We start from the raw sequence: 21,728 nt of genomic DNA on the forward strand, positions 1-21,728 counted from the left end.
AAAAAAAACAAAAAAAGAATAATGTACTTTTATCAAAGCAACATGGTGTTCATCCTGGATACTGTAGCAGAACAAAACTACTTACATTTCTTAACTAAGAAAACTTAAAATTCATATAGTAAGATCAATACATTTGCAAACAGCATTCCATACAAAACCTACATTATATTTTATTTTTATTTTATTTATTTATCTATTTTACATTTGTTTACCAGGGAGGTCCAACTGGACAGAGCTGTCCATTTCCAGTGGAGGCCCGGGGAGAAAAGCTCCAGAAGAATTATTAACATACTATACATAAGACATTTACATGAGTATTGTGGTTTGTGCATTCACTTATAAAAATATAGCAGATAATAACATATGATTGCATAAGATATTTATATAAGCGTAGAGATTTAGACATGCAATTAAAAGTTAGTTACATACGATGGTTGTTCATACAGTATGTTTAGTAGAGATAATCTTGAAGATGTACTGAAGATAAGAGAAGAAAGGAAAACTAAAAAATGAGGAGAATATAGACAAGTTCATATGAGCTCATTGACATTTTAAGGGAAAGCTTTTCAACTTAGTCTATGGGAGAGTTAATGGGTATAGATGGGACAGTGGGGAGTAGGTGGCAGTGAGTGGGTAAGTAACATGTAATAATACATAGTGCATCTCTGGGAGTTTTAAAGAAGAGGTTGGATAGTGGGTAGGGGAAAGGAGTTAGAATATGTCAGCCAGGTGCTAGACAGTTACAAGTAACGTGTGATAATATATAGGGCACCTGTGGGAGTTTTAAAGAGGAGGTTGGATAGTGGGTAGGGGAAAGGAGTTAGAATATGTCAGCCAGGTGCTAGGCAGTTAAAAGTAACATGTGATAATATATAGTGCATCTGTGGGAGTTTTAAAGAGGAGGTTGGATAGTGGGTAGGGGAAAGGAGTTAGAATATGTCAGCCAGGTGCTAGGCAGTTACAAGTAACGTGTGATAATATATACTGCATCTGTGGGAGTTTTAAAGAGGTTGGATAGTGAGTAGGGGAAAGGAGTTAGAATATGTCAGCCAGGTGCTAGGCAGTTACAAGTAACGTGTGATAATATATAGTGCATTTGTGGGAGTTTTAAAGAGGAGGTTGGGTAGTGGGTAGGGGAAAGGAGTTAGAATATGTCAGGCAGGTGCTAGGCAGTTGCATGTCCAGGAGTTGTTTATATGGGAAATAAGCTGTTTTTTGATGATGGTTTTGCTAGGTTGTAACCTGATTTGTAGTGGTAGGGATTTCCAAGTCTTGTCAATGTTGCTAGAATACAGGGAGTCACCAGAGCTGTAATGGCTTTTGGAGTTTGCGATTAGTGCCTTGTTAGTGGATCTAAGTTCTCTGTTATTGGAGTAGAGGATGATCAGGTCTGGTAAGGCTGGAGTTTTGTCAGGTTGGTACAGTATTTAGTGAGCTAGAAGAAGTTGGCTTAGAGCTAAGGTGTTAGGGAGTTCCAGCCAGGAAAGCTCTTTTAGGGCTTTACAGTGGTGGGTGCGGTTAGAGGAGTTTGTGGCAAATTTTGCTATTTTGTTGTAGCATACTAATAGCTTGTTTAAAATCACTCTTGTTTACATTAATTAGGACAGGAGAGGCATACAGTAAGGTAGAGAAATGATGGCTACGAGCTAAGGTAACTTTACTGTTGCTGGTTAGGAAGTTTTTACATTTGTAAAGAGTACCTAGTTTTTTTGTTGACTTTGGTTATTGTATGAGTTATGTATTTGTCAAATTTCATATTATTGTCAATAATGACCCCTAGTAATTTGGTTTGCATGACAGGGTAGATAGGGGTATTATCTGATGCATAAATAGAGAATGGGGGAATAGATACTGCTGATTTGGAAGGATGGAATAGCATAAGTTGGGGCTTTTTAGGATTTAGTATTAGCTGGGAGTTTGATAGTCAGGTTTCTATGGATGCAAAGGTTCTTGGGTCTTGATGTGAAGTTGTTGGAGGGTAGGGGCAGAACAGATTAAGGTGGAGTCATCAGTGTACTGAACCAGATTTGCTAGAGGGGTGACTTTGTGAATATTATTTGTAAATATATTGAAAAGTAGGGGTACTAGGATTGATCATTGAGGTATTCTTAGTTTTACAGGAAGTAGGGGGGAAGGGAGTTTTTCCATTGAACAACTTGTTGGCATTGGGAGAGGTAGTCTTGAAACCATAATAGAGTGGAGATAGTTAGTTTTAATTCTGAGAGTAATTTTAGAAGTGCTGTATGAGAGACTGTATCAAATGCCTTTGATAAGTCAAGGAAAACTGTAGACACTAGGTGGCCATTATTGCGTTTCATATTTACTAGGTTACTAAAATGGGTGAATGCAGTGATAGTGCTATGGTTGGGGTGGAATCCGTGTTGAGTTTCAGCAAGAAGATTGTCGGAGAGGAGATGTGTTAGGATCTGGGTGTGGATAATTTTTTTCCAGTATTTTAGCCAGTGGGGAAAGTATAGCTATAGGGCGTTAGTTTGTTAGGTCAGTGGAGGTGCCCCCTTTGTGTATTGGTATAATGTAGGAGATTTTCCAGAGAAGTGGCACATTTTGTTCTGAGACTGATCTCTTAAATATTATAGAGACTGGGTAGGAAATGGCTTTGGCAGCTATTTGTTGGAATTTGGCAGGGAGTTTGACTACTGCTAGGGTGGTGGGTTTAAGTTTGGTTAGGTGTCTATAGATGGTGTAAGGATTGAAGGGTGAAGGATTTGGCATTAGTTGATGGTTTATATAGTATAGTGGGGGTTGAGGAGGGCAGGTCAGTTGACAACTTTAATATAGAGTTAGTAAAGAACTCATTGAATTGTGTGGCTGTGTTTATACAAGTGGTGTCTATGTTTGGATGAGGAGTTGGTGATTTACCTGGTTGGAGAATACTGTTTATAGCGCTACCCAGAACTTTTGTGGGCTGGTTTTGTGCTTAGTTTGAACTTCACTATAGTATTTTTGTTTGTCTAGTCTGATTTGGGTTTTTTTTACAGTATTTCTTAGTTCTAAGAATGTTTGCCTATTAGGAGTAGTTTTGTTTTTGTGCCAGGTGTCTCATGGTTTGTCCCTTTGTTTCATAAGTTGCCTGTTGCTCTTGGTAAGCCATGGGGCATAGATGAATTTAGTGCGGATCTGTCTTGGTGGGGCAAGTTGGTTGAGAATTAGCCTAAGAAGATAGTGTTGAAATACTCAACTGCTTCATATAAAGGAAGTGTTAAAAGGGGGGACCAGTTAGAGAGTTGTATTAAGGTCATCGGCCCTGAGTTTTTAGTGTATCTGAAGTATTTAAGAGAGCTAGTTCTAGTGAGTTAAGTTTGGTCTCTGATGAAGAAGGTTGGGAGGTGGTTGCTTAGAGTGTCAGGTAGTATACCGAAATTATGAGTGGAAGATGGGTGGTTGGTGAGAATCCAGCCTAGTACTGATTTTTTTTTGAGGTTTTGTCTACCCTACTAGGGGTTTGTATAAGCTGTGAGAAGCCATAAAAGTTAATATGATTTGTGTGGTGAGGTGAGGTAAGTGAGATCCACTCATTATTGAAGTCTCCTAGTATAATGGTTTTGTGGAGGAAGATTTCTGATTCCCAATGGAGAAGAGATTCCAGGGTTTTGATGTTATCTCCTGGAGGGCTATATGATCCTAAGATATTACACTACAAATAGTGAATTGGCTGGAATTGATAAATACCTCGGCAGGCTCTCAACACAAAGTAGTGCAGGGCATCCTGTACAAGCCTAACAAATGTCCCACTGTCAGTCACCAGAAAAAAGAAATACAGCACAACCAAACCACTGAGGTCAACAATTCATATTATTTACATTCATACCCAACAATCCCAATGAAAACTTACTATATGCAGTTAAAGTAGCCAAATTATGGAATTAATTTTGGCTGATTATCAAACTAGAATCCAGCACAAATGGCCTTTCAACCTATACTAAAAGTTACTTCACGAAAGTCTGGATCTATCCTTGTACCAAATGCTGATCAACTGACATTCTACTAGAATCCTACTGCTCTATCATTAATTTAAACACATTAGAGGCTCTTTGAGCTCAGTTGGACTATTCTAGTAAGCACATACAAATAAATAAATGAGTGTGTGTGTGTGTGTGTGTGTGTGTATGTGAGTGTGTGTGTGTGTGTGTGTGTGTGTGTGTGTGTGTGTGTGTGTGTGTGTGTGTGTGTGTGTGTGTGTGTGTGTGTGTGTGTGTGCGTCTATCTATATCTATATAGATATATATAGATATAGATAGGTTTACACACACACACACACACACACACACACACACACATTCACTCACACTTGTACTACATAAAATATTTACAAGCTGTGATATTTCTTCTATTTGCCTTTTTTAAATGGTATAATGGTATAATGTATGAAATAGTATTAAAAATGTTGCTACAATTACTAATAACTACCTTTTGATAAAAAAGGTAATAGAAATTTTAATAAATTCTGTAATGTTAAATTTATTGTAGTGTTTACTATGAATGAAAGGTGATAGTATTCTAGGGATTCAGACAAACTGCAGCATAAATGAAAGGGTTATATTTTCAAAGTCATCAACTCAGCTTAATGTATTCTCAAAAATGAAGAAATTCATAAATATGGTTGTGTCATTTCAGATTTCATAAAAGTGACTCATTATTTGCGTAGATACTGCACTTACCATATTGTCCCAAATCACTGTATTTATTTATTTATTTAGATTGCATTCTTACATGTCTTTATTCTGTGAAATGTTATGCTTCATATTGTATTTATGCCATTTATCTTAAATCCATAATTTAGAAACTGTTTTCCTATCATGCATTATTTTATCATTTTGTATTTTACCATTAAATATATTTAACAATTAAAGTACAGTACTGCTGTAATGTACAACATAAGCTTATAAATGTAAAACTAATCATAGACAGCAGTAAAACAGTGTGACCGAAATAGCTGAAATGTGCAGATGGTTATTATTACAGACAATTAATATTAAACATGAACTAAACTTCATGCACTTTATGAACAGAGAACTATATTAGTTAAACAAATATTGAATCATTGTGTAAAAATGATTCTGGAAATAAGGACAAATGAGCCTTGTGCAACTATAAGACTATCAGTCTCTTTTCTATTATATACAGACACTTCAGTCTAGTTACTGTGACAATACTTTGATATCAAGATTAATAACTGTGTAACTAATATGTGGTTGTTGCATTTCAGAAACTAAGTGCAACACATTTGAAAAACTTGGTTGGAGTAAATCTTCAAGACATGAGGAGTTTAGCAAATGATGCCATCATGAGTAAGTGGATAAGAAGTCACAGACAGTCAGAGGTTGACACATTAGGACTTGGATTTACAGGAGGCATTCCAGATGAACAACCAGTTGGACTTATTTCATTTACATTCAGTAAGTAAAATCATATTATATTCTCATACATTTCAATGTAGATTAAATTAAGAGTGTGTCAGTTTAAGTTCAATGGAGCTAAGCTAAGACAGCCTATTTTACAATGCTGCTAAATGTACCGGCCTTTTGTAGAATTATGATGCAGAATCCAATTTCTCCTGCTCCATCTGCCAAACTGTAAAGAAGCACTGACATGTGCATTTGCAAAGTGATCTGCAAAATAAAGAGGGAAAGGTCACATAAGGACAGCACAACTGTTTTCATTAAATGACTTCTGTGAAATATTTCTAAAAGAAGATAGTATTATTTTTTGATCATCTCGTAACATGCAGGAGAACTCACTGAAGAAGTGACAATTTTTTTTGTTATTATCTGACTAAAACCCCTGTTCACTGCAAGGGTGTCTAGATGCTGGATATATTTGTAGATTGGTGCATTAAATATGCCAATATTTTATTTTTTTTTTTGTCATTCAGAAGTACTTTCTTTACTTTTCCTTTAAAAATCTAAAACAAAGCTCCTCAAAGCAGATGCCATTTGAATGGTCTCCTTGAATTTGTTTACAATCTTGTTTGGAATCAGATTACATTATCAGGGGAGTTTTATCTACTACGGCCTGAGGGCACTGTTTCACCTGCCCTAGACTGCGGCCACCCACATTCAAGGGTGGACCTTAATTGTGTCAGACCAGATGAACTGCAGGTTAGTCCTGCTTTGGCAACACCTGTAAGCTTCCATGTGGATTTTTCATACGCTGGAACTGTTTTCTCTGTGCAGCATTCCAAACATTATGCCATAGCAAGGACAGTGATACCAGGGTCAGTGATTACCTTCATGCCCTGCTCCCATAATACATTGCTCCTGGCCATAGCTGTTTTGCCCATCCAAGCATATAACCTGGCCATCTGCATCTTGGTGCAGTCTCCCCATCCTTCACCTGTAGCTAAAGTACAGCCAATCAAGGTGTCACCCCCTCACACCCAGAATAGGCAAGCTGGTGTCTGCTGATCACTGCTACCTTCTCTAGTCAGTTGCTCCAACACCATCTTTTCTAGTTAATCCTGCGTCATATAGGTCACATCCGGGCTGTACCTCTCAGCAGAGATGTTCAACAAGCATACTGCCTTAGTGTCATTCAGGTAGTAGTGCCCTGCTACCCTCTTCTGGCAGTCTACCAAAGCTCAGAGTCCCTCCTACTGCCTGTCTGTAGGTGTGATGGACCAGTCACCTGGCAGTACAGTGACCAACTTACAGACCCACAGACACAGAACTCTTTCAGTTTTCTAGTGCCATAGTAAGAGAAGGATCTCTTGGGAGACTACTCCTCATACTTGATCTCTTCATCTGTTGAGCTCAGATAATAAACCCTTCTGTTTTTTTTTTTATTTCCTCTGTCTGCTTTTTTCTGTCAGTGCTTTGATAGTGTATTCTGCTGCTTTGAGTGCTTTTTTTCTGATTAGAAATTTGGTATATGTTTGGATTTTTACTAGACTGCACAGTATAAGTTTTGTACTGCTTATTTTAAGCAGATTGTTAACCCTTCAACTGTATTTTATGGCCATCTGTGAATGCTTAAGTGAATTTCTGTACTAAGACCATTCTACTTCAGTTCTTTTCATTACCTCGTTCTTCTAGAACTGCAAGTTAATTACACCTGTTTTTTTTTTTTTTTTTTTTGGTTTCTGTTGATTAAAAGCTTCATTTGGACATTGTGACAGGAAAACCTGCTGATATTGCATTTTTTTCCTTTGGAGCTATGATTATTTGAGGTGATTAAGAAGGATTACAGCATTTTAAATGTGTTTCCCATTTAAATTATAATTTTGGCACCATTTTGTATGTTAAACATTTCTGACACTATTTTTTTATATGTTTCTGCTGTATTTCTTGTATGATGATTTATGTTGTTCTTTACTCATTTGGGGTTGAAACTAGCATTTTTTACAAAGACTGGAGAACTTTTGTTCATGTATTTGTGCTTTGGACTGTGTAACTGAAATTAATTTCATTTTATTCAGTGCAGTGTTTAGCATAGTACCCCTGCAGTAATAGACGTCAGCTTGCTATTTAAAGAGAGAGACCAGTGGAATTTGTTCATTTTTTACCATCTTGCTGTACAACCATTATTTGGTATTGCTCTATCTAGTTATTGCTCCTTGTCTTGATGGAATCTGATATGCCCCCACCACCACCTACCCCTTGTGCACTGCAAAACAACAAGTAAATAAAAAATATGCCTCATTCTATGCCCTGTGACTCTGTGGTAGCCATGGGCTGATTATTGGACCATTCGTCAGAAGACCTACTGCGTTACAGGGCAACAATTTCTAACTGTACTTTCATCTGAGCTAGTAGCTTTGATTAAAGCCATTATTCAGGCCATTGATAATAGAGTGCAAACCCATGTTAAGTGTAATGCTTGTGCTCCCACCCCAATTCATTCGCTCCAGAATCTTAATTTTGAAGGGGATCTGGAATCTGAGGTTTTGGAAGTGAGACAGTCTGACCAGTCCATTTTCTCTGAGGACAAACAGGTTCAGAAACCAAAACAGATATTTTCCTTTTCCAAAATGCAGGCTAGAGTTAGAGATGTTTTCAACTGGGAGTAATCAATGGCTGCCCCCAAGATCAACAAGGTATATGACCTTTTGGAGGATGATGGTGACTTTGTCTCCATTGATCACAGAGCTGGAGGATGTTTTTAAGGAAGCTTGCAATTCTCATCTGCTGAATGACCCCCTACATATAAAAGTGTTCAAAAAATCAAGGTGTGCTCAGCCATGAATGGCATCCAAGCCCCCTTGTCTGCAGACCCTGATACTGTGTCCCCAGTGACCTCTACCAATAAAACCACCATGTCTTTGCCAAGCCCAGTCCCTTAAGATAAACTAGTCAAGTGGTTAAAATCTCAGTCAAGCACAGTAGCTTTTGAAGTGTTTAACTACCGGTGTTGTATGTGGCGGTCTGTGATGAGGTATAAGTAGTTTAGATGGGTTTGTTGCATTATTGCCTACTGATCAGAAATACTGTGTGAAATAGTTTATTGCTAATGTTTCTGAGGCACCTACACGTGTTTTAAAGAGTGCCTTGGAGGAGGCCGATACTGTTTTAAGAAATTCCAGCAACATTGGTGGGCATAAGGATATATGCTTGGTTGCACAGTCAAAACTTTTCTGATGAGATAAAAAATTAGATTCTAATTCTGATTATGTTGCAGTACAGCAGCTAAACAAATCTTGAAACACTGAGATAATAGAGGCAAACTGATGCACAGGAGTCTCTAAAATGTTCCATATCTTCAAGTATTCCTCCAATAAGCAGGATAATTTTCAGTGGCCTAACAAACAGAACTCTTAGCCAAACAAAAACCAAGGCACTAAAAGAAAATGGCAGAATGAGAAATCCACCAAACCTAACTTTACTTTAACAAAAAGGATAACTCCCTTATAACCTATGACTATGCCAAGGCTGAGCTCCCATAATTCCCAGGTTTTCTTCTGCATGCCCTGTCTCAAATGTTAACTGTCAAAATGCTGGCCTGGCAATCATTGGTTTCTGACAAAGGTGTGCTCCACATTGTGGTCAGAGAGTACAGGTGGCAGAGAAAGGAACATCTGCCTCCATTCTATAAGGTCCCCCCTCATCCACTGGACCAGTCTTCAATCATTGTTCCTTCCTATTCTCTAGCACATGCTGGACACAGGTGTCATAGAACCAGACCCTCCTTTGGAGAGGATAAAAGTTTTCTACTTCAGAATTTTCCTGGTTCATAAAAAAGAGCTGTCATGGAGCCCACTGTTAGACCAATCCTTTCTGAATATTTTTATCAGGGTCCCCAAGTTAAAGATGTACACCTTGCAGAAAGTGCTTCATCTTCGACTGAACCACTGCTTCATGATGACCCTGGACTTGAAGGATGCATATCATCATATCCCCATTGTTCATCACTTCTGGAGATATCTGATATTTGCTTTGCCTGGTTCGCACTACCAGGTGTCTGCATTGCTCTTTGGGCTGTCCACTGCACCTGAAGTGTTTATGAAATGCATTGCTCTGGTAGTGACAAACTGACCAAACTTTGACATTCACATTTTTTCCTCACTTGGACAACTTGCTGATCTGTGCAGTATCTATATCTAGGTGTTTGGAATCACTATAGAAGGTCACAGCCTTACTCTCCCAGCTTCAGAAATCATACCTGTCACCCTCACAAAGACTCATCTTCCTGGGATGTTTAAATGACACTGACAAAAGAATGACCTTTCTTCTAGAAGACAAGGTCCTTTCCTAATAAACAATATTTCAGGAATTCTCCAGGAAGAACTTTATCTCTGCAAGAGAATTCCTAAAAATTCTAGGACTTGTGATGTCCACGATTCTCATGATACCACTGGCCCATCTCCACGTGAGGAAAATTCAATGATATGTATTTAATGTTTAGACCCAGAACTTACATTCCTTGGAAGCACAGTTGCCAGTAATGGACTTCATCAGATGAGAGTGCCAGTGGAAGAGAGCACAGGTGAGTATCAGTCCAGAACTTCCCTTTTTCCCACCTGTTCTGGCATAATCTGTCTGACTTTGCTTGGGAAACTGTGTCAATAGGAGTGCAAGTGGAAGCCACTTGGAGGCCTAAGGATGCATGAAAGCACATTAACATCAAGGAAATGGCAGTGATTCATGCCTTGAATATCTTTTACCACCTATGGGGTCTGGGTCTTCTTCGTACAGTGACAAACAACACCACATTGATATGGTACCTCAGCAAACATGGGAGTACAAGGACTTACCCTCTTTGCCAGTAGGCAGTGATGGCCTGGGAGCTGGCTTTATAGCACTCTCTGACTCTTCAGACATCATAAATCCTGTCAGAGCAAAACGTTGTGGCACACAGACTAAGTAGACCCTGGACAGACCCGCATCAGTGGCAGCACAAGGCAGTGGTGTTCTTATATTTAGTCTAGATGTGGGTAATGCCTCAAATAGAGCTGCTCACTGGAGAAATTCTCTTCTAAACATCCTTGCAGCCATGCTTGGAAGACAGATGCATTCTCATTCCCGTGGACAGAAGTGTTCCGGTATGCATTGTTACTCTTTCCACTGATTTGCAAAGTACTTCTGAAGATGCAGAAAGAAATGCCAAAGAACTTTGTGGTTATCATTGATTGCGCCAAGCAGTCTTCATTCTCCTTTCCAATGGTATTGGCCAAGGGCAATTATCATATGCTTCCCCACACTCTGGATTTGCTCACACAGTCTCAGGAGCAACTGATGCACCCCACTTTATAGTAACTGCAACTGACAGCCTAGATGATTCAATCTTGACTCCCTTTAAGTTTTTTTTTTTTTTCAGAAGGATGTGCAGCAGATATTAACGGAAGCCAGAAAACATGCTACTATAAAGATTTTATCTTTACAAATCGAGGAGTTTTTCTAAGTGGCATGTAAATGGGAACAGAGGGTCCCTTAAGGTTAACATCCTTCTGATCTTGAAATATTTGTGTGAGCTACTTCAGGATGGTTTGTGTTATGCATCCATTAAAGTTCATTTAGTGGCCATCTCTGCTTGTCTGTCTTTGGACTCCTCTTCTTCTTGTTAGTATTGCATGTGAGACTCACTTGCAAGCAAATTCCTTCTTTGTGAGATCTCAACTATGTGCTGGGAAAATTGGCATTACCACCTTTCAAATATGCCACTCAATATGAAGCCTTTTATGTGGAAAACTGTTTTGCCTATTGCTCTAACATCTGCAGGGTGACTCACTGTGCTTCAAGCTCTCATGGTTGGGACAACCTTACTTTATTTTCCACAGGGATAGGGTTGTGTTTTGCACTAACCACTCTGTCATGCTGAAAGTAGTCCCAGAAGTTACTCTCAATCAGTCTATCATCTTCCCTGTGTTCTTCCCATAATCAAAGATTAAGGGAGAGAGGATACTTCATACCTTGGATGTGCACTGCCAGTTCAGGTACTAGCTTGACAGAAGAAAACCCTTTAGGAAGGCTGAAAGCATTTTTTTTCCTACAAAGAGGCAAAGAAGGGTCAACCTGTCTCTAAGCTATCCATTGCATATTAGTTGTCCTCTAGTACTGTCTTTTGTTACAACCATCATGGCAAGGTGAATCTAGGCAAGGTAAAGGCACTTTCCACCAGGACCATTTTCTCTTCAGTGGTAAACTGGAAAGGAGTGGACACTACAAGTAATCTAGAGGCAGCAAATTGGCCCTCTGTCAATACCGTTATGATACACTACAAGCTGGATGCCTTTCATAGATCCAGAGCAGGCTTCTCTAGGACCATTTTCCAGGGACTCCTGGATCCTTATCCTGCTCCCTCACAAGGTGGGTAAGCCCTGCTTACTTGCAACAGTAGATGTTCATTGCACACACTGCTTTACTGGCAGCACCCATTCACCACCCCCCTTTTTTGATGTACATAGTTTGGTGATTGAGTTATCATGGACCGCTGTCCTGTGACCTCTTGTGTGTGTGTGTGTGTGTGTGTGTGTGTGTGTGTGTGTGTGTGTGTGTGTGTGTGTGTGTGTGTGTGTGTGTGTGTGTGCACATGCGCGTGCATGTGTGTGTGCATGTGCATGTGTGTGGTTTTTGGTTTGGAACAGTAGGAGTTTGCAAAGTGTGTGTTTCCATCTTGTCTTCCTGCTGGACCCTAGAAAACTGAAAGGGTCTTGTATTTGGGTCTATGAGGCAATCCCTGTACTGCCAGGTAATATTTCCCTCGCACTCACAGACAGATAGTGGGAGGAACTCTTTGCTTTGGCAGACTGCCAGAGGAGGACAGCATGGCACTACTACCTGAATGCCATTAAGGCACTGTGTTCTACAAACACCTGCTGTTACAGGTAGGTACGACTCACACAACTGTGCTTTATATTTACTTGGCCTAAATGAAAATGACAAAAACTGAGTATGGGAATGACAAGAGAATATACTGGTAACACTGGAGTTGGTGAAATACTCCTTAGCAAGGAACTGGAGCATGTTAAAGATTAAAAGTAAGCTCTACCTAGCGGACAATAACCTAGTGACAGTGAGGAAGGTGATACAAGCAGGCTAGCCAAAAAGTGAAGAACCTACAGAAAACAAGAACCTGAATCAGGTTTGCTATGTTTACAACATTCAGCTCAAGTAAGCACATGAAGGAGAATTCTTTGGTAGAAGATAAGTTAGTCAGGAGGAGTCTTGAATGGGGTAAAGGAAGATAAACGTGTAAGATATGAGGATGCAGAGGGGATAAAATATCATCTACCCTCTGTGAAATACTCCAAAAATTAGACGTACAGTAAATAAAGAATAATACATAAATACAATTTGCCCAGGAGAAAGAAAAAAAAAACAGAATCTTATTGAACACTGTATCATACAAAGGAGATCTGTTTCAAGAAGGTAATAAGGTGTAGGAATTGTTCTGAATGGGGAACCCAAAAGATGTACTCTGTAGAGGTGATACAAACAATGAGTAAGATAGAAAAAAAGACGTGGATTAGGAAGGCACCTGTAGGTTGTGCCAGAGGTGGTTCAAGAGCATATTAATAGTCAATGAAAGGAAAATGTGAGATACTGCTCTCCCCATGTTTTTTTTCAGCTAATTATTAAGATATTCCTGACTGGGAACAGGAGCTGATATAATTAAATACTTGAATTGCACCATTGTTTCCCCTCCTCTCATTTTAAAATATAGGCTATACAAAACTATTTTTGAGCTATTAGAATGAAGGCGTGACATTGTACAATATGTGCAAGTTAGAGTGGATTGAGAAACGTACTATATTGTATATGTATACTAAAAGCTTTGGAATTAAGAGTATATTCAAAATACATGTGTCAAGGCAATGGCAACCAGAAATGTAGTGTAATAACCTGGCAGAGATACATAGCATTTATCTTGCTATACTACTAAGTCAAAATGCTACTTTTCTCATACAACACTACATAACAAAATCCTTAGTACATTCATACAGTTTATTACATTTATGGCATTCTTCATGGCTGCAACTGATTAACTGTAGCTGGGAAAGTCATGTTTATTTATCCAATGTTTTATTAAAGACCTATTTTGCTTACCCAATAATAAGTTCTTACTTATGTTTCTGATTAAAATCTGCAGGCATTAACACCATATTATTGATAGAACTTTTTAATATATAAAAGAAAATTATTGAATGTTCAGCAATAAGGCAAACACAAACGAGAACACAATTTATTTTAAAAAATGAAACTAAAACCAATGATGAAAACTGACTTTCATCAAGAAATAAAGTTCAGGCTGTAAATTAGCTTGCTCTTCCTATTCTAACTTACAGCTGTGTTGTAACTAATTGCTCCGAAAAGCACTGCATAATTTGGAAAAGAAAACAAGAAAAATGCTTTGTGCCTATCAAATGCTGTACAAACACCAATGCATGGCAGGCCTATATATCCTGCAGTCTCCTTAAATTCACTTAAATGTATAGGTCTGCAATCACAGGACTACATACACATTTATTGACTAATATATGTAACTCTTATGAACTGCAGGATGCAATTTGGATTACAATGTAAGTGCTAAGAAAAAAAGCACTCTTGGTAAATGTACTAAAGTTGCATTTCAACCCAAATGATCTTCATAGGGGGATCTTAATTATCCCTGTACAGATTAGGAATCCTATGCCACTTCTAATGCACAAACTCAGCAATTCCTAAACTTCGTCAGTGCCAACATCCTGCAACAGTTGGTCCATTCTTCTATCATAGGTATAAACATCTTTGATCTTGTATACACAAACACGTTCCTCACCCAACGTAATGCCCTCCTTCATCACATCTGACCATAAAGCAGTATTTCTTGAAATAAAAATTAAATCCACAGACCCAATGAAACCAACAACCTTTAGGAATTATTCCAAGGCTAACCTCCCTCTACTAAGTGACACCTTGGCTAAATTATAAGCACCCCCAATCCCAGTAAACACCATAGGATATGCTGAGCTGTTTACAAAATCCCTGTACAGCTATATTGATAGCTGTAAAAAGTGAGTTGTGCCCACTTGTATTAAGAATAAGACAAACTCAAAAGTCAAGCCAACCTGGTAGAATCACAATATCAGTTGATTATTCAACAAAAGGAAAACAAATCTTGGCCAAGAGTAGGAGGAGCAAAGCCCAACAAACTAAAAGTCCACTGAGCAATCTAAACAGGCAACTCCAGGGGTTAATTAATAATGAAAAAGCTAAGTTTGAAGAGAAAATGACTTCTCAGGCAAAAGATAAATACAAAGCTTTCTACAGCTATGTCTATAACCTTAAGGGAAATACAGAACAATGCACATGATTTGTTGTGAATGGCATCACCCACACTGAACTGGAGGCTATTGCCAACCATTTGGCTCACAGGTTCAGCTCAAATTTCTCCACCAACTCCCTGCCAGGTAACATGCATGCCCCTTTCAGGTAACATGCTGTTAGAATTTGTGATGTATGCAGTTACTTAAAACACCATTGATGGGTTATGTTTAACTACTGTTCTTGTCATTCTGACTGCATAATAACCATTCAAACATTTGGTGGTGATGGAGATCTGAGGTAGCGCCATTTTAAAACTGATTGAACAAATCCAAACGTCAATCAAAAACAAACACAGTTACACAAATTAAACATAAAAGATTATTTGTGTACTCAAAATATCAAAACTATCTTTTTTTAAATGAAGACTGAAGCAACTTTTTAAATAAGTATTCTTATTCTTTTCAGAAACAGTGAAATTGTACTTGATAGATGCCATCAAGTTGAAATTGACTCATGACAACTCTACAGATAGGCCATATAGAGTTCTCATGGCATATTATGGAAGTAGATTGCCACGGCTTTCTTCCACAAAAATACTGCTGCTGGTGTCCAGTTGTGCTCCACCTTGGTTTCAAGCCCAGGTCTACCAGCTGGAAATCCTGTACCTTAACCTCTGTGCTATCTGTCTGGGGTTACAGATTAAAGTCCAGTTAAATGTGGAAAAATATAACTGATGTTTTGCTGTCTCCAAGTCACTTCCCCTAGCCATCCATGCACAACACCTTTTTCACATTTTTGCGAATGGGGTCAGGGTGTCACTTCAACAGGTGACAATCATCTAGAGCCAAGGTTTACACCACTGAGTGCCTAGCCCTGCCTTGGTAGTTCTTCCACACCACATATTTGCATGTACACTCACACCTATGGACAACTTAGAGTGCCCAATCCACTTAATGCATGTCTTTGGACTGTGGGAGGAAACAGGAGTACCCGGTGGACATTGGAGTCACTTCTCATAGCATGTTAATAATATCCTATGACACTTCACAATGCATTAATTTCACTGTAAGATAAGGCTCCCTAGACTGTCATCTGTCTGATAAAATGATCCATAGGTTTACAGCACTGACATGCAGCACAGTTGCTTTCTTACCTCCTTTTCAAATAAAAAAAGTCAGCAGCGTATGAACCAGTGATACTTTATATTGTATCATCTGCTGGACATGCATTCCTCACTGTAAATTTGGATAATAAAGTATTTAGATTATGCAATGACAATATGCAGTTAATAAGTAGCAATGCAGGTAATGCATGCATAATAACCTTCATTCCAAAAACTCAAACTTCAAAAAACAACAAAAAATCAACCTTTTTTCTATCCCCACATATCCTCTGCATATTATATATACCAACTCAGAGATCGCACTACAGTGAGGAAAAGGATAACTTCTCCGATCATCACTGTACCGTGATCTCCATTCAAAACCTTCCGCTTTTCTGAAATTCGATCATATTGTCTCGATAGCATGAATTTTGAGTTTCTGAAAACTCTAACTTCTGAAGGGGACCTCATACTGGACATAAAACAGATTTCCACAGTTAGCTGCAGGAGGCAGTAATAAGATTGCTTTTAATTCAGTTTACCATGCCAAGTATTTACTTTCCATCGTGTCCAATACATGAATGCTATCCAACATACTCTACCCTAATATCTGAGATTGGGCCCTAAATTTCATCCTACTGATTTCCATCCCACCTAATATTAAATTGTTATAGTTATGTTCCATCACATGATTACTGCAGTATCTACTCACATAGACTATTCTAAGTTACAGGTGTATGCCATGGTATACAGGTGTATGCCATGGTATACAACTGTATGCCATGGTATACAGGTATATGCCATGGTATGCTGGTGTATGCCATGGTATACAGGTATATGCCATGGTATACAGGTGAATGCCATATTATACAAGTGCATGCCATGGTATACAGGTATATGTCATGGTGTATGCCATGGTATACAGGTATATGCCATGGTATACAGGGGTATGTCATGGTATACAAGTATATGCCATGGTATACAGGTGTATGCCATGGTATACAGGTATATGTCATGGTATACAGGTGTATGCCATGATATATAAGTGTATGCCATTGTATACAGGTATATGCCATGGTATACAGGTATATGCTATGGTATATAGGTGTATGCCATGGAATACAAGTGTATGTCATGGTATACAGGTGTATGCCATGGTATACAAGTGTATGCCATGGTATACAGGTATATGCCATGGTATACAGCTATATGCCATGGTATACAGGTGTATGCCATGGAATACAGGTATATGACATAGTATACAGGTGTATGCCATGGCACACAGGTATATGCCATTGTATACAGGTGTATGCCATGGTATTTTAAACCTTTTTTTAACTCTAAGCTGTTATTTGATGTAATATAACTGGACATTACAATTGTGTACATACCCAAAATTAATCACAAGATGTAATCAGTCAATTTAGTAAGTAGTAGTTTGTCCACACTAAAACTATAGCACTTCATTGATGTGAAACATGCATATCACATACTCAAAGCAGCTTCCTACAAACCTGTCACTACTTAAAACTAAGCTTCTTCTCACTGCACACGGTATCTTATTGCTGTCCATACATTCATCATATGATAGCATTCTGATGCCACCTGCATTAAGAGAGCAAAGTCTATCACGTGACAAACACTTCAGCTTTTAGAATTCATCCAAATATACTGTGTTGCACAGACACTCCTTATTTCTCAAAGTTGTATTTAGTTTCAGAGAATGTGGGTGGTGATGGCCTTCTCCCACTTAAGCGGTACCTTCAAAATATCCATCTTATCGAGCCTTAGCATAAGGTACTGTAGATTTTAATACTAATCTACAAGTTAATTAAGAGCCACTTAAACTGCAGGTCTGTAAAAGACAGCTATTGGTTTGATCTGTCTGGTGTTAGTATACATGTATACCATTTTTATGGAGTATTGTATAAGTAGATCTGATATAGTCTTGTATGACCGTCATATTTTCATTGCAATATTCATTCAACAATGGGTACAGACAAGAAAATCACTGGTTAACTAGATGCTGTTAACTATGTGAGGTTGGCTGATATAGGACCAATCAGACTTAACATGCTTAGCTATATCAAAATGTGAAACATGACTTTAGTCAGAAAAACCTAAAAGAGCAACCTCAGGAACAAGCAAACTTTTCTGCTAAGTCACCCAAATCATACTGGGCTGAAATATTAAAGCTATTAGATAGCTACTAGCTTTTCTCCCAAGACCTCTTCTGAAAATGTGCACCTGCCTAGTCAGACTTTCCTGGTAATTAAATGTTGACAAATAAATAAAATAGCATCCCAACTACACTTTTTCTAAAACAATGTGCCTACAATATTAAACACATCGCCAATGATATTAAAAGCAACTTTCTTCTTAAACTACCATATGGTTCATTAAACTCAACTCCAACCACCCTGTTCTTCACATCACCCTTTGCACTCTGCTCACAATCTTACATTTTTGTTTCATACTGTTTCTGTTTCTGAATATTAATCTGACTTTACAGAATAAACCTGCATCCAGTTTTAATTAAAATGGCTGTCTGTGTGCATATGTATATATGTATGTGGACACACGCGCGCACGCGCGCGTGTGTGTGTGTGTGTGTGTGTGTGTGTGTGTGTGTGTGTGTGTGTGTGCGTCTGAATCTATCTATATGCATAGCCATGCAACATTTATAACCTCACTATGACTTCAGGAAACTTTCAAGATATCTGCAAATGGTCAGTCATAATACCAGTCTTTAATACACCAGATTTAACTCCCAATGTTCCATTTTACTATCTCCAGAAGTAATAAAAAATCTATAATAGCCTATGTCTAAGTCAATGACTACATTACTTAGTATGGCATACTCTGCCAGGCTTATGGCTTACAATGGTGTCCAGAATAGATGCCTTGTATGAATTTACAGATGGCATCCTGTCACTGACCTGTGAAGAGTTATTTATTTATTTTCTTGTTATATAAATATGCATGCAAGTATGTGTCTATGTACATACACACACACACACACACATGCATCTATTTATATATATGTATATATATATATATATATATATATATATATATATATATATATATATATGTATATATACACACATATATATATATATATATATATATATATATATATATATATATATATATATATGTATATATACACACATATATACATATATATATATATATATATATATATATATATATATATATATATATATATATATATATATATATATATATATATATATATATATATATATATATATATATACATAAATACACATATGGGTCTACTTCAGAAGACTGAAAAACCAAAAGACTGAATACCAAAATACAGAAAACTCAAAATGCTGAATGATGGAATTTGCCCCTTCTCCACAATTTTGGAGTTGGTTTATATAATTAGCAGGAGGTGTGGGCAGTGCAGCACCCCACTTGAAGGGTGCAGGAGGGCTCACCCCTGCATTAAAACCGTTTTCAGTATTTTGGGATTCAGTCTTTTGGTTTTTCAGCCTTCTGAAGTAGACTCATATAAATAAATACATTTTATATAGATATATACACACATATAAACATATGGGTCTACTTCAGAAGACTGAAAAAACAAAATATTGAATCCCGAAGTACTGAAAACTCAAAATGCTGAATGATGGAATTTGCTCCGTCTCCACTGTTGTGCGATCTTGGAGTTGGTATATATAATAACAGGGGGTGTGGGCGGTGCAGCACCCCCTGCATTAAAAATGTTTTCAGTATTTTGGGATTTAGTCTTTTGGTTTTTCAGCCTTCTGAAGTAGACCCATGTGTGTGTGTGTGTATATATATATATATATATATATAGTTTGGAAATAATTTTGATGCAGAATAATATTTATATGATGAGGAGTCATTAAACCTTGTTAAAGAAGGAGAAATAAACACTACCATTAGAAATCATAAAAATAAAGCCCAAAGATGGATATAGGTAAGCAAAACTCTCCATGTATTTTCATACTTCATGTCTGAACTCTGTGCTGGGGTCACTGTTTTCAGGTAACATGCAGCTAGAGTTTGTGATGTATGCAATTACTTAAAACACCATTGATGGGTCATGTTTATCTACTGTTCTTGTAATTCTGACTGCATAACCAGGGCAAACATTTGGTGGTGATCGAGATCTAAGTTAGCGCAATTTTAAAACTGATTTATCTGCTTGAACAAATACTAATGTCAATCAAAAATAAACAAAGTTACACACATTAAACATAAAAGAGTGTTATTTGTGTACTCAAAATATCAGAACTATCATTTTTTTTAATAAAGACTGAAGCAACTTTTTAAATAATATTATTTACTGTACAGCTGGCTGTGCCACTGCCATCATCTCTGTTACTGATTGTTACCCAAATTTTTTCAATTTTTTTACTGCCTCTGCCCTGAATTGTGACTAAAAGGGTGTCTGGGTCAGTCCACCCAACTCATTAACAATTAGAGAGGTAGATAGACTCGAGAGTTCTTTGTTTCATAGATGTATTATTTTACTGTATCTGTACATGATTACAATTTACTAAGCATTTGTATTAAACTTGATGTACTGATTCAGTTAAAGGATTACATTTTTCATTAATACATTTTAAAAATCATCTTAAAAGTGTAAATAGAATTGATGAGTTATGACTTTTTTAAGAATGCAGAATGCATGCACTTAAGATAACACTGCCATTATGAGCTAAATGGAAACTCCCCTTTGTTTCTCACTCCTGCCCCCAAAAAAACAAAATGGATCGATTTATCTGAGGTACTAACCAGATATTTATAAAACATTAGCTATGTCAGTTATGAATAGGAGCAAAAAACTGAAATGATATCACTAGCACTGTAGCTACTGGTCAGGGAGTTCACAAACATCACTTTAAACAAGAGGTCTAGAGGCAGAAAAAGGTACCGACAAGCCTTCACCTCTTCTTTCCTTTCCTACATTCCAATGAAGACTTTGGCATAGTCTTATTAAAAAACAGCGAAGAGAAAAAACAGGTAGCAAAGGAGAATAAATCTAAGACAAAAGCCAAGTGCAAACCACCATAACTCTGCATTATGTCTGATAATAAAGCAGCACTCTGTTGCATTAAAGTACCATCAATGCACCATTCAGTAAAGCGGAAAAAGACACACAAAGCAGAGTATTACTAAACCTGAACATTTTAACGATGAAAATGTTCATTTTTATTAAAGTGTTTGAAGGCAAGCACTGTGCAAATTCGTAGATAAACCATACAAAAGCAGAATAAATTAGATGCAACTAATAGAATAATAGTGACATAAAGCTATTAAGCCTCCTGAATGTACCCATAAAGACTTAAAAAGAAAAACGCCATGTGCATTCCGAAGTTATGTAGCTGAAACACGGATATGTCCTTGCAGGGTCATTTGCATATATCTAATGGGTCTCCCCTATGAAGACCCACACTTGTCTGGGTCTTTCATGCAGTTTATGCTGAATGATTTGTCTGTGTGACCATTTTCCCTTTGGGTCAGACATTATTTGTGATATTTTATAAGACAGCTTAACGTTTATGGACATTGGGCTTGATTATCAGCTCTGTTTATCTGAAGTATAGCCAAACAGTCCACTTGTGCTTTACTGAGGAGGTCAGAGATAAGCTGAAGCTTATGGCAAAAAGGGCGGCACAGTGGTGCAGTGGTTAACATTGTCACCTCACAGCAAGAGTTTCTCCAGTTCGATTCTCGGCTGGGGTGCCTTCTGTGAGGAGTCTGCATGTTCTCCCTGTGTTCGCGTGGGTTTCCTCCGGTTTCCTCCCACATTCCAAAGACATGCATCTGGAGCATTTCTCCCCGGGCCACCGCTGAAAACAGGCTCTGTGGAACCTAGTCGGACTTTCCCGGTCAACAAATGATAAATAAATAAATAAATAAAA

The 21,728-nt window shown here is 37.8% G+C and overlaps 1 protein-coding gene across 1 annotated transcript in view; it reads left to right on the forward strand.

Annotated features, from left to right (window-relative positions):
• The window catches only part of LOC122816738 (mucin-4-like), a 544,109-nt gene that overhangs the window by 490,234 nt on the left and 32,147 nt on the right, over nucleotides 1-21,728 (forward strand). The window contains exon 32 of the mRNA XM_044089732.1: nucleotides 5,228-5,417. Within this exon, the coding sequence (XP_043945667.1) occupies nucleotides 5,228-5,417 (190 nt within the window). The remainder of the gene's footprint in view (nucleotides 1-5,227; nucleotides 5,418-21,728) is intronic.

Source organism: Protopterus annectens, chromosome 12.part0 (assembly GCF_019279795.1).
Source record: "Protopterus annectens isolate FY-2018-M chromosome 12.part0, PAN1.0, whole genome shotgun sequence".
Taxonomy (NCBI): Eukaryota; Metazoa; Chordata; order Ceratodontiformes; family Protopteridae; genus Protopterus; species Protopterus annectens.